We start from the raw sequence: 14,563 nt of genomic DNA on the forward strand, positions 1-14,563 counted from the left end.
GAGGATGCAAAATGACCCAAAAAAGAAAAAACTGAAAGAGCCCAGAAAACAACCCACAATAACTGCATATATATGCTGAATTAGATCAAATAAAGAGAAGTAAATCTGGGTTGTGTTTCCAATACAACAATGTAACTCACTGCTTAACTACCAACTAGCTAGCTAGTCATGACTGTTTCCCAAACATGGTTACAACTTTGTTGTTTGATCCGCGTTGGTAACTTCTACTAATTCATCGATTCGAGATCTCTGAGATGCTGCTGAAACAAACATGGCAGCCGATGATGACTATTATTTTTTGTTCCTTGTCATTTTGCTTTATTTGATGTTAGAGTTGTCGCAGGTTCCTCTTTCATCTTGCTGTTGGTGAATGTTCGTTTGAACTATCTCAATCGTTAAACTATTTTGGTAATGACGGAACATGATGCAAAATACATGAGGTGAAATCCATTCACAAAACTAGATTTGGACATTTTCTGCAAAATTGTTAGTTTAGCCTGTTACATCATCAAGGTAGCAATCGTATATGCAGTCTCTCAGAAAGTAATAGCACAGCTCTCATCAACAGGCCGTATGATTTAATGTGCCTTTATGTCTACAGCACAAATGGTGCGGGACGAGTTACATGCTGACTTTTTAAAGTGTTTGTCCAAATAGCAAGCATCACTAAGCAACACCATAAAAACTATTAGTAACCATAATAGGGTTCAAGAAACTGTCCTTTTGTTATTTGTTCAGCAGTCATAGTAGTAGCTCAGCATTATTCTGCTACAGTCGGATAATTGGAAATATGCTGCTGCTTCCACCATCATAACGATCTTGATGGTGATTTTTCATGTTATTCGTGAACTGATGTGATTGTAGATGAGCTTAAAAGGTTGTTGATTCCAGTGAGACCTTATATAATTATGATAATAATGATAAAGTGTAAAAACCTAGATGAAATGGTCTGAGAGGCTGGAATACAGATCAAGATATAATTTGATTAAATTATCCTTGAGTGGCATTGCTATTATTGAGTAATTGACCAAACTGCTGCACTGAAGATCTACACAATTACTGTAAAGCTAGTTTAAACAAGATATTATGAAAGCTTCAAATGATAACACATGGATTTATGGATTTATGTTGATCTGTAGCACCTGCACCCTTTTACTGTAAACACAGGGCTGTTACGTTAAAAAGTTGGTATGAATTTGTTTTGATACCATAGAAAACTAATAATTCTTGTCACTAGTGTCAATATCACAAAAAACTAATACTAGCCTAAAAAAAAAAAAAAAAAAACCTTAAGCTCACTGAAGACAAGTCAACATCCAGCGATTAAATAATAATAAGAAACTAATTGAAAGCAGTAGGTCCAAAAAACTACAGTAGAACAAATAAACAAGAAATGATAAATTCATTGCATAAAGTAATCAAATGTAAAAAAAAAGGCATATTCTTCCCTGTGTAAATGAAATATATTTCTTATTATAGTTACAAAAGTGATTTAGTAAAGAGCAGTGAGAGATTTTCTGTCTTTCGTTGTTTGATTAACATTAATGACAGACTAGAGGAATATTAGACTGCTGTCACTTTAAGAGCTGCCCAGATCCAATATACTTTTACATGTGTTTTCTTTCCAAGCTGTTTGCTTTTTAAAAAAACATAAATTACTGTGTTTACAATGATACTTGCAAAGACGGGCATTTTGACACATCTAAGTGTGTGTATTTAACCGTTCAAGGTCAATAAATTGGCAAAAATAACTCTAGTGCCATATGAGCATCGATGCCTCTCTGACAGGACTCACAAACAATCTCTCAGACAGTGAGTGCATATAGCAAAATGTGTTCTCTTTTGCTGCTTATCACAGCACATCCAGAAAGCATTTTTGAAAATGGCAGAGAAATGTTCAAATAGATGAAATACCAAGAAATACAAAAGCTCTTAATTCTCATTCTTGGTGTGTTATGCTGACCCCATCATTTGCAATGAAAATATTTGTATTTCAAATTGGGGGAAAACTGCAAAACATTTTGACTTGTGGTCTCAGACTTTGAGCCTACAGTATTTGTCATGGTTGAGTCTCATATCACACTCTGATTATGTGTTCTAATGAAAACAACCCTCCATTCAAACACCTCAGGGAACTGGATGAAAATTGAGACAGAAGGAAGAGGATGCTTTATATTATCTAGTTATTTTGATACCTTCTATAAATACTCTTGTAGAGCTGCCAGTGTCATCTATCCTCCACTTGATAAACTGTGGAAGAGCCAAGAGACGGCCCATTTGTGCCATCCACCATTCCTATGTTATACGCTATGACGTGGGTTTGCTGTCAGTGTAGTCTCTTGTTTATCATTTACTATGATGGAGTATAATTGGACGGATGAAAACATCCCTTGTTCTCGACTTTGTAATAAAAATTCACTTCTCAAAAACAGACGAGGAAAACAAAAGCTTATTCCTGCTAGTGCGAGACAAATGACCTCCCGTCTGTTTATGAACCATATTCATCATATTAGTGTCATGAGATTCAGAATGCATCTTATTAAGCTGCAGCCACAGGGGACATCCCGTGTTCCTAATTTGTGCCCTTTACCCATGAAATGCTTCAAACTGACATGAGCCTGTGCCCCGTACTTTGACAGGTGAGACAGACCGCAAGCAAAATATGTCAATTGAATCTCGTACACATGTCTTGGAAATTCTAATATGTGTTATTAATGCTGTCACACACCTGCTGTTGTGGAGTGGATGTTGGTAAATAAAATGAAAGATGGATATGCCATTGTAACTTTAAGGCTGGCTGTTAACTTGTGTTGGTATGTTGCACAAAAAATATTTCCCTTTTTTTAATTTCTTTTGCTTGCTTTCTTTTGATTTTTTTTATTCAAAATGTAGAAAAATAATGGGCAGGAATGGAGGGCAAGAACATATACTGTAATGCACCTTCTGTATGAATGCCAAAGACCTATTTCTCAGGTGTTTACACATTAATTGCTTTTACCTGTAGTCTGTTTGGTAATTAATGTATGGTGCATTAAGTATACTAAGTCTGTTATGCCCTCTTTACAGAGGAGACAGCCAGTTCAGAGCATATGGTGACTGAAGACTCGGCAGGAAGTCCTTCCATACATGGCAAACTCTCACAGCGCTACTGCCAAATGTGTAAGGCCTGGTTCAACAACCCCGGCATGGCCAGACAGCACTACGACGGAAAGAAGCACAAAAAAAACGCAGCCCAAGCTAACCTCCTCGCACAGCTGGGTAAAAGTCTGGAGGACGGGGATGATCTAAACGGTATGTTCTGAGAGGAACGGGCAAAACAGATAGGAACAGTTTACTTAAACTTGAATTAATTAATTAGTGATTCTGTTAGCATTTACTCACGCTTAAGTTGTTCCAAACACATACAGTGTTTGACTTTATTCTTCTGTTGAACACAGTGGTTTTAAGATGAAAAAATTATGCCAAAAATACCATAAAATTATTTTAAAAAGTGACCCATTTGCAATTGTTCCCCAAGACTTCTGAAGTCATAGCTTTGTGTGATGAAAATCTAAATAAAGTAATACAAATTAAAAGAAAGCAAAGAAGTCTTTATACGAATTAAAAAAGATCAGGATTAGTGAACACATTGTTTTTTTAATTGGATATTTTGTGTGAATTGTTTGATTTGGTTCATAGAAACACTATAAATTATTTTATTGGACAGGACCCGATTTCCGCAATCAACGCAATTAGAATTTTCAGTAGAAGTTTCTCAATTTCATTTACCCTTTAATTGAATTTCACATACAAGGGTTACTGTTTTGTGTTGAAACAAAACATATATTTGGTTTCACGTATAATTTGTTTATTGGATCATGAATGCCAGCATTTTCAGGCTGATTTCACGGCAATTCGTACATATTTTCCGAAGTGGCTAATTCATATGAATTTTTACGACCTCATTGGTACAAATTTATAGGATTTGTGCTAAATCTGATATATTTTTCGAGTTGCTCAATTCATATGAGTTTGTACGAATGACCTACTCTTGACCCCGCCCCAATACTGACAAATCTTACAAAATTGTGAGGTCGTACGAATTCGTACAAATTAGCCACCTTGTAAAATATGTAAAATATGTACAAATTGGTCGTGAGATAGCGTTAGAATTTCAGGACATTAAAGGGATAGTTAACCCAAAAATGTAAATTATGCCATGACTTACTCACCTGTAACATTTTGGAAAGTATCACATACGCAAATGTATGCTGTTCTGTATCAACAGCACTGTAAACCACATATCTGCACACATACGTTGCATTGGTTGTTTACGTATGTGATTCTCTCTAAAATGGCGCTATAGGGTGACGCGGAGGAGACGAATTGTTGAATAAACGTTTTTTTTCTTTGTGCACAAAATATTTTCTCATAGCTTTATAATATTACGGTTGAACCACTGATGTCCCACAGACTATTTTAATGATCTCCTTGTTGCATTTCTGAGAATTAATTGCGTTAGGTATCCTTGCTGTCTATGGAGGTTCAGAGAGTTCTCGGAATGCATCAAAAATATGTTAATTTGTGCTCCGAAAATGAACGAAGGTCTTCGGGTTTGGAACAACATGTGGATGTTTGATTAATTACAGAATTTTAATCTTTTGGGTGAACTATCTCTTTTAAAGGCTTGTATTTCACATAGAAGGGTGACTTGTTATGTGTTCTGCAGAAAAAAATAAACTTTTACCGGTTTAAAACAACATGAGGGTGAGAGCTTTAAATTCGGGGTTTACTGTCCCTTTAAAACCACATATTCAATTGTAACAATGTTTATGTTCATTAATTTGTGGTAATGGCTCATGAATAACCCCACCATAAATGCCACCGTTTAAGCACAGATATCATTTTAGCATTGACCATCCTGTTTTACAGGCCTCAGTAGAGGCATTTTAATGGCCTTAGAGTCTTTTCGCAAGCAGGCATTTCATTAAAGTTTTGCATTATTCAGCAGCTAGCAAAAGTGCTTTCGTTCGAGGCAGTTATCAATAGGTAATTAATGGCGTGACAAAGAGTCTCCCAGAACACAAGATCTTGCTCGCCAAACAAACCGACAACAGTGGAGGTCGCAGACAACAAAGCCACCCCGTTGGTGAGTTTTGACTCAAAGAAGGACTCGAAGAAACCACTTCATTGGAGGAGCGTAAAAGCTGCCGTTTGGACGAACATTGGATTTATATTTAGATTGAAAAGTGTCCTGTCCCTCATGTCACGCTTATGACTCATAAATATGACTCACTGCTGCAGATTTCATTAAGGCTTCCCAGTACTTCACTCACCAATAATAGCACAAGCACTCTCTGGATTGAATATGCTCTATTTTTGTGACGTGAAACGTAGAATAGTATTTGACATGCTGTATTTTTACTCATTAGCATCTGTCTGTTATAATGCTGTTCTGTCATAAACTATTTTCATAAACATAAACCAGTTTGTGGCGCTAACAGCAGGGTGCCGAATCAGTGTTCTGCAGTAATCGAACCCCATTGTATAGCATTTTCATTAGACTTCCCACCTCACAGGAAGCCAGCGACTGATTTTCCGAGCTTCACCCAAGCTTATAATTTACTGGTCTGTCCTAGTTAGAGACGGAGAACAGATTTGGTGTAGGAAGACAGAGCTGTGGGAGGATACGACTTATCAGCGTGTTTCACAGCCCCTTCTGTTATGTGTTTTTAATCATTGAATGTGCACAATGCCAAAGAAAAGCTGAGGCGCTGTGCATGCAAAGACGAGGCCAACGTGATCTGTGGCTTTGATTGAATATAGATCCGTGGTAAATGTTATTGATGAGGCATCTAGATGAGACTCCATTCATTATCTGGCCTGATTGCCCAGATGCTGGGATAATAAAGGATTCCTGTTGTTTAAACAGTCTAGGTGCTTGCTTTGTGGCATATGCAGGGGTCGTATGGCATATGTAAGGGTCATTTAACACTACCCATCTCCCAATAGTAAATCACATCTTGCACTAGATGGTTACAAAATCAGACATGCTGTTTAAATATATGAGTCATATGTGGACATAAGCTTATGTCTATTTGTGAAGGAGGAATATATATTTGGTTTCATGCATATTGTGTTTACTGGAGCAGGGATGTCTGCATTTCCGAGCGCTATATATTGGATGAAAAACTAATCCAAGTCATAATTCACTCAAAAAAAAAAAAGGATATTATATTTTGCATAAAGAAAAGAATAAAGAAAATTACACTTATATGTGGGACTATTGGGATTTTTTATTTATTTATTTAACATAATATTTTTATAATTATGCATATTTTCTTTTTGGTAATTTTCATTAGACTAAATGGTTATTCTCATTAGTATGTACACATTTTAAAGGTAATTTTAAACAAAAAAGAGAGTAACATTTATGCTAATATAATAAAAAAATGATAATAATAATAAGTTAATATAATATATAAATATAAAATAAGTTAAGATAAAAAACACATTTTAATATGATATATATTAAAACACTTATATATTGTAAAAAATAAGCTTTTAATTCAAAACCTATATATATATATATATATATATATATATATATATATATATATATATATATATATATATATATATATTACACATGTATACATACAAACATACATACACTATCTATAAGGTAGCACAATAACTACTGAAGTTTAAGTTTGCATATATCTTGCATATGTATTTTAAATACATAAATACATAAAAATATACTAAATTATCAGACTGCTATGTAACACTTTTTTGAATGGTCCTTAAGGTGGCCCTTTATTTTTCTTTAAGCAAAATCTAATTTATTTTTTCTTCTTTTGATTTTAGAACGAAAAAGACATGATCAACAGAGTTAGTCTAATAGATGTGTTTATATTTATGTATGCTCTTAGGCCTGAAGCGGAGTCACACGTGTGAGGTCTGCAGTGTTACGCTCAACTCCGTGGCACAATACCACGCACATCTGCAGGGCTCCAAACACCAGAACAAGTGAGTATCATTCAGAGACAAAAAAAGACCAGAATCAAAGGTAAACCAGCAGTAACTCACATAATCATAATCTCTACACGAAACACTCATTTTAATAAAGCATAATAAGAGTCGTTGAATCATTCACCAACCATCATAACAGACACTGACTGGCACTGACTGTGAAACTGTGCACAAGCAGTACTCAGATCAACAGGCACGAGGTGTTAACTTGCATCATGTTCATGCAAGTGAAGTTAATGGAGTGTTGTAGATGCAATCGATATCTGCTCCAAATCATTATTCGGCCTGACTGGACCATGTCCTCGTGGTACCGTACGGGCCACAGTTTCCATTCGGAGCCTGCAGCGGAGCAGGCAAGGTCACAGCATCATGTGTTGGGCTGCATGGAATGTTAGTTAGGTAGAGATGAAGGAGAAGGAATGTGAGACGGATGATGGGAACCACCAGACGTGTCCAAGCTGTCGCAGAGATGTCCATATACATGCACGAGAGGCATGGACGACCCTCAATAAACAGGACCCTGCGGATGATACATTACCGGAGCTGTTTTATGTTTTAAAGGATTAGTTAACCCAAAAATGTAAATCTTCTTAACCCAAAAATTATACACTCTTTATCCAGACAAATTTCGAAATTTTTGGATTGCATCACTCACTAATGGTTCTCCTGCAGTGAATGGGTGCCGTCAGAATGAAAGCCCAAACAGGCGGTTAAAACATCATAATAATCCACATGGCTACAGGCCATCACTTAATGTAACATCTTGTGAAGTGAAAAGCTGCATGTTAATAAGAAACAAATCCATCAAGGTGTTAATCATTCACTTAAAACCATCACTTCTGGCCAGAATATGAGTCCATAATCTATACTGTAAAAATGCTTCCTCCAGTGAAAAAGTACATCTCCTGTTGTCTTCCCACATCAAAATCCACTGACATGTTTGTTTTGAACTGTTGATCTGTGCATATTTCTCTGCTGATTCAGACGAAATTACTTTTTCACTCTTAGAGGACTCTTATTTTACCTTGTATTTGGATTTGTTTCTTATAAACAACTTTTTCACTTCACAAGATGTTAATTGAAGGATTGGAGACATGTGGATTACTTAGTGATTATTTTGATATTTTTATCAGACGTTTGGAGTCTCATTCTGACGGCACCCATTTACTGCAGAGGATCCATTGGTGATATTGCACACAATAATCCATATTGCACACATGGATAATTCTTCCTTAGCTTATTTTACCCTTTAAATTAACAAATGTGTCTCATTCAGACTCAAAACAGAGGATCTTTCCAAAGGTTCAAATAATGCTCATTCACAGAAAGTTTGGCTCATTCACAGAAAGTTTGGAAATGTTAGCCAACTACATTTCATGCTTTTTATGTTGTTCCAGTTTGTTCATCCTTGAGTTCCCACTCCATTAACCTCAAAAACACATTGGAACTAATGATTTGACAGAGTGCAAAGAGTCACAGATCTGTCTGGATGCCAGTGTCTGAATCTCTGGGACTCGTCGGCTCAATTGAGTGTTTGCTGCCAGTTTTGTGCAGGACACCAGAATTGCAAAGTCAATGATGGATCAATAAGAGAGCAATGGGTGTCACTGCTGGAGTTCTGTTCGGGTCACTCATCACACACCCTTCCACTCAGTGTTAATGAAATTACTCATGAAAATCCTCAGTGATTAAGAGTTTTTTTTAATTTGCGTAAATGACAAAATACTGTACGTAAAACAACACAGCAAGATATTACCAATGCACAAACAACTATTGTAACCATTTTACAAGGCAGCAATTTCTTTTGAATTTGTTCAATGTGATTCAAATGGAAATAAAATAATACATGAAGCTCCGCCCATAAACATAACCATAAATGGGGCACATGTAGATAATAAGACAATGAATGACGGAGATCATATACATTTGTACGAATAAGCAACAATTTATACAAAATATGAATGAAGTGTACAACTTTGTATCTTCACAGAATGGCACAAGTAAACCTGAACTAAGTTATGTAGCTACTTAACTGTCAGAATATCACATTGTGAATGTAATCCTTAACAAAAAAAAACACTAAAGCACATCAACTGAATAATTTAACTTTAAGGTTTCACAATATACTACAAAAAAAAAAAAAAATCTTTATTACATTAGCATTTTTTGTTTGCCAAAATTAAATTCCATTTTAGCCTGAGTAAAAGCACATAAGTGATGTCATAAATCTGTTTTGCTTCTTTCTCAGCCTGAAGAACAAATGAAGTTTAATGAAGCTCCCCTATTTCATCTCTACTCTTGAAACTATTTGAGGATCTGTCTGTGGAAGTCAAGGCAACTTTACGACAGCACATGACAATGATATCAGTTCATATTCTCTTGATCCACTGTGTTAATGACAGCGATATGGACACTACCAGTAAAGCCAGAGACTCGGACAGTGACAATGGATAATGGACAAGTGCTTTTTGCTAAATTTGTACATAATAGAAAGAAAAAAAATCACATCCTGATCACTTTAATGTATATATTTAAGGCATGTCGAATGGCGTGATTTGATTGTAATTGTATTTCAGATTTTAATTTAAATGTATTTTAATTTGTGTGTGTAAGAACTGAACATTTTGTATTAGAGTCAAATTGTAACTCAAAGGTTATAGCTCTCTGTAGTCCACTAAAGATGGATTGGGTTTTCTTGTTTTATTTTGTACATACAGTACAGTCTGGGAGAATTGCTCTCGGATGATATTAAAATGAGAATTCAATCAGCATACTAGTAAAAGTAATGACCTGAAGGACAATTATTGTTTTTACAAACACTTTTTCAACATTAGCTTCTGTATGAATAGATAGAAAAAAAACTATTTACTATCTCTTGCATTGACGGTAAAAGAAAGAAACCCAAGAAATTACTATAAGGAAGTATTACCGAAATTAAAACGTTAATAGTCTGCTATCATGCATTTTAGTGCTTTTCACAAAGGACTAAATGCTGCTGATTTCCATGTGTGCACTGTTCCGTTTTAAAAAGCCAAAATAATCGAATAATCCCCAAACCGATAATGACCTTTATAAATGAAGCATTGTTTATTATTAAAATACCGTTTTGTCTCTTTGAAATGACATCCTAAACAAAAAAACACTTCTGACTAAATACAGTTAGTAGTCCTGTTTTCTTGATAGTACGTTATCATGAAGCTTCAAACTCTATCAGTGTGACTGCTCTACTTACAGTGTTGTGATGCTTATTCACACTCATTTGGCAAGTGCCACTGTTGATTTTGTACTGGAATGAGAAGCAAACAACAGAAACAAACGTCTCGGTGTTTCCCAAAGGCCTTTTTCATAGTGTTTTTCATTCTGCTAGAATAATGTGCATGGCAAGAGGACCCACAGGGCTTTAAAGATAAAAGGAATGACGTCAGACAGTCTTTAAAAATAAAATGGATTGCAAGTGATTCCCAACAGACAGTGGCTGGATCTGTGAAGGGCCCGGAGGGGTCTCTTTTGTAAGATAGATCTGATGACTGTTTTCTGATGTACTGAGAAAGTTTCTCAAAATCTTTAGCAGGTTTCATCATGCTATGAGAAAGTACAGTTACTGAAATCTTAAAACACAATTAAGGTGGCATAATATTGAAATGCAGTTTTAGTTAATAAAATAAGCCAGTTTAACCACTGCAGTTTGATTAAGTTTTTCTGTAGCAAATTGCAGCTGTGAGTCCGTATTTCTGAGGGTCCAGCTCATTATGCATCTGATCATGATTGATTATTCAAATATATGTCATATAAGGGCCATTGATAGTGTATACAGCTCATTTACCTTTAAATAATAGCATATAGAGGGTTATGGATATGAAAATGTTGTGTACAAGAAGCCAACATTGTTCTGTCATATGAATTGAATTTGTGAGGTAAAAGCTAAATTTTTAAAAAGTATCCCCATAGCACACATGCATGTCGCAGGCCTCTGAATTATGTTGAGTTCATCTGCAATATGTCCTTACTAGAGATTTCTATTAGATGTCAGATAGACGAACTGTATGTGCTATCTGGGTCTGTAATCATCACTCAGTAATCTGTAATTAACTACAATAAAGTCATTTGGCTAGTTTCAGTCATGGTAGTGATGTAAACTGTTCAGTTTTAATGGTCCTTTCGATATTAACCATGTTTAAAAAATAAATAACATATAATTAAACCATGGTAACCACAAATTAGCCATGGTTTTTCTATGCTAACCGTAGTTTAACCATGGTATTTGTAGTAAAAACATTTCTACATTTTGACTAAAAACCATGGTTAATTTGCATAAATTGGACATCATCGAGCAATAAAGCAAATTTTCATTATATCTAGCAGATAAAACCAAGGATTCATGTTGTATGTTGTTCTGCTTTTCAAAGTCTGTCAATCTTTACTTATTTTTTTAGATGAACCGGCTCCCTTCTTTAATTTGACCATTGCAAATTGCTGTGTTAAAAACAAGCCACTAAACAGACCGTGATAGTCATCCTGTCAGTCAGTTATTACAGAGATCCGCTTGTAAACTTGTTTTTACTCATTCCCGGAGAATCCGAGGGAGGCTAAAATTCTTCCATATGTTGGCTGCTGCATGTTGGAGCATTTCTTCGGTTTGAGGACTGTGGTTACTTTGTATTTATTGGCTATAAAAGCTGAAGTAAATTCACGGAAGACTGTACTTTGCTCATTCCGACTGATGGACAGGCGGACGGATAAATCATAGTTAAAGGGATAGTTCATCCAAAAATGATTTACCATCGAAATGTTCTAAAATGTGTATCGCTTTCTTTCTTCTGTGGAACATAAAACAAATTAATTTTATTCTCAGTGGCTTTTCATTCATTTAGTTTAAGTCAATGTATGGATGTGATTGTTTTCCGTAATAGATGATCTATATTTTTTCCCAGCAACTGTATTTAGCAACAAAGTGTTGTTCTCACTAAAAAAAAGTGGAGGACATGCCACAGTACAAAGTACACCACATACAAAAGTGCAAATCCTTTACTGTCCAGAAGGTGGAGGCATGTGCAAAATTTTGGATAGAAAACCAGTCGAATGACTGCACAAAACGAATCATTTACAAATTAACAAGAGTCTAATCAAACCAGACGTATTGAAATGCATCAAGACGTCTAAACACAGTCCAATCTCGTTTGCTTTAGACTATAATAGTATAAGACAACTGGAAAGCTTTTTTATTTTTATTTTTTATTTTTTTACTGACAACATAAAACCAGGATGTTTAATGTGGTTTTGCCCAATTTTCAGTTTTTCCTTTGCTTTTCCCCAGGACCAGATTGATATGTTTCCTTTTTTTTTATTGTTTATTGTAATTTTGACCTTTTTAAAATGTGGTGCCACATATCAAAGAGTGCATAGCATTACATTTTCAAAAATACCGAAGGCCAATTATAAGAGGCAAAAAAACCTATTTGTATTCAGAAGAACTAGATAAATATGGCACAGAATAACCTCAAGAGGAAAGCATTCCAGCTACCAGTTAAATGAACTTGCAGGAAATATCTTGAGGCTGAACTTTAATCAGCAGAATGCATGACAGTTTTCACTGTTTATCGCGGCCTGTGGAGATCCACTCAGAGTAAACACAAGGGAGGGACACTTTTACCACAAGATGCCTGCTTTAAGATCTAAATCTAAACTGCAGTTTAAAAAGTACTGCAAATACAACAGTTGTAATAAAGAGGTTAAGAATTTATTTTAAAGAATATCAGGTTATATATTTGAGAAACCATAAATAGCCTAAAAATATATTTTCTCTTGTTTTACACGCACACACACACACACACACACACACACACACACACACACACACACAAACACATACACACACACAGACACTCACACACCCACACACACACACACACACACACACACACACACAAAGGCTGATCTCAGTCAGCCAGACAGGACCAAGGGTATGAATAGCCTAATATACCTACGAAGTCTATCTTTGGGAATTTTTTCCATCTTACTTTCATTTCCAAGGAAGAGTTTCGTGCCAAGAGGCATTAAGAAGAGAGAACCCATCTGTATTACTCATCATCATACAGTACTGATTTTGTCAATTGTAAGTTCATAGTGTAATAAGATTGTGTCAATTGTATCAGTCTAATGAAAATGTGGCATTCTGTGGAATTGTTTTCAGCATGCAACAAGAAAAATACCCAACAAAATCACAATATAATTGTGCTACAAGTGTGCCTGCATTATATAATAATTTCTTTTAATAATGTTAATTATCTGGTTGATTACATCTTGTATTAATTTTTCTGAAACTTTCTGTCATACATAAACTGACAATAACCACTGGTAAGCTACTACTAAATATTGTAGACATTTAATGTTATGTAAAGTTGCTTTGTAATGATTTCTATCATAAAAAGCGCTATACAAATAAACTTGACCTGAATTTAATTGAAATAATAATAATGATGATGATAATAATAATAATAATAATACATATATTACTATTATTAAATATATGTAATTTATTTAATACATTATTATTAAATATAGACTTACTACATGTATACATTTAATTACAATAATATTATTAGGTTATAAACAAGGTTGTTATTTTTATTAATAAATATTACTATTATTAAATATATGTAAGTTATCTAATACATTATTATTTAAAATATCCATATTACATGTATACATTTAAATACAATAATATTGAGTTCTAAACAAGGTTATTATTATTATTATTATTATTGTTAATAATAATAATAAAACAGGTTATTACTATATGTTACATTATTTAATACATTTTACATATATATATATATTAATAATTTAATTTAATTTAATAAATTACAATAAATTACATGTACACATTTAAATATGTAAGGTGTAAAAATGATTTCCTCACGCATCCAAAACGTCAGGAACTCACACAAAACAGATGCCATGTAACAAAACAATAAAACTAATCTGGAGAAGAGATCTCCAAAGAGAGCAAACACCACCGTACCCTTGCTCATTTATGACCCCCTTCTCCCCTCTGCCCTCTCTTACCCTTCTCCCCCCAAAATGTTTAAAATATGTATATACCACTTATCTTGTATCTTGTGAACCTGTTGTTTTTTCCCCTTCATGTTTGGTATCATTCTAAAGGTCTGTGATTGGTAAAATGGTCTCAATTTCACAATAGTCATTTATATTATGAGAAAGATGGACGACTTTTAGAATTGTGTTCTGCTGAGGACGGGGTGTGTCAGCTGTGAGACTGTTTACCCAGCCTGATCTCACAGCAATTCGTACATATTTTACGAGGTGGCTAACTTGTATGAATTTGTACATAGATAGTAGCACAGGCAAGTGACTGCCTGCTAAGCATTTCTGCGTGTTGCACCTCCGACGGTGCCATTGCGTACAAATTCATATGATTTGCGATTTGTGTAAATTGTACGTATTTTACGAGTTGCACAATTCGTATGAATTCGTGTGAATGACCTACACCTAACCCCGCCCCCAAACCTACCCATCACAGGGGTCTATA

General features: G+C 34.8%; 1 protein-coding gene across 2 annotated transcripts in view; it reads left to right on the forward strand.

The window, feature by feature from the left end:
* LOC113109785 (zinc finger matrin-type protein 4-like) overlaps positions 1 to 13,265 on the forward strand; it is a 28,457-nt gene extending 15,192 nt beyond the window's left edge. The window contains exons 4-6 of one of the 2 annotated variants that reach the window (XM_026273547.1): positions 3,067 to 3,291; positions 6,915 to 7,011; positions 9,263 to 13,265. In XM_026273547.1, coding sequence (XP_026129332.1) covers positions 3,067 to 3,291; positions 6,915 to 7,011; positions 9,263 to 9,278 — 338 coding nt within the window. In that variant the 3' untranslated portion in view covers positions 9,279 to 13,265. The remainder of the gene's footprint in view (positions 1 to 3,066; positions 3,292 to 6,914; positions 7,012 to 9,262) is intronic. The other variant, XM_026273546.1, reaches the window with a different exon arrangement.
* The last annotated feature ends 1,298 nt before the right edge of the window (positions 13,266 to 14,563 follow it).

Source organism: Carassius auratus, chromosome 10, assembly GCF_003368295.1.
Source record: "Carassius auratus strain Wakin chromosome 10, ASM336829v1, whole genome shotgun sequence".
NCBI classification, from domain to species: Eukaryota; Metazoa; Chordata; class Actinopteri; order Cypriniformes; family Cyprinidae; genus Carassius; species Carassius auratus.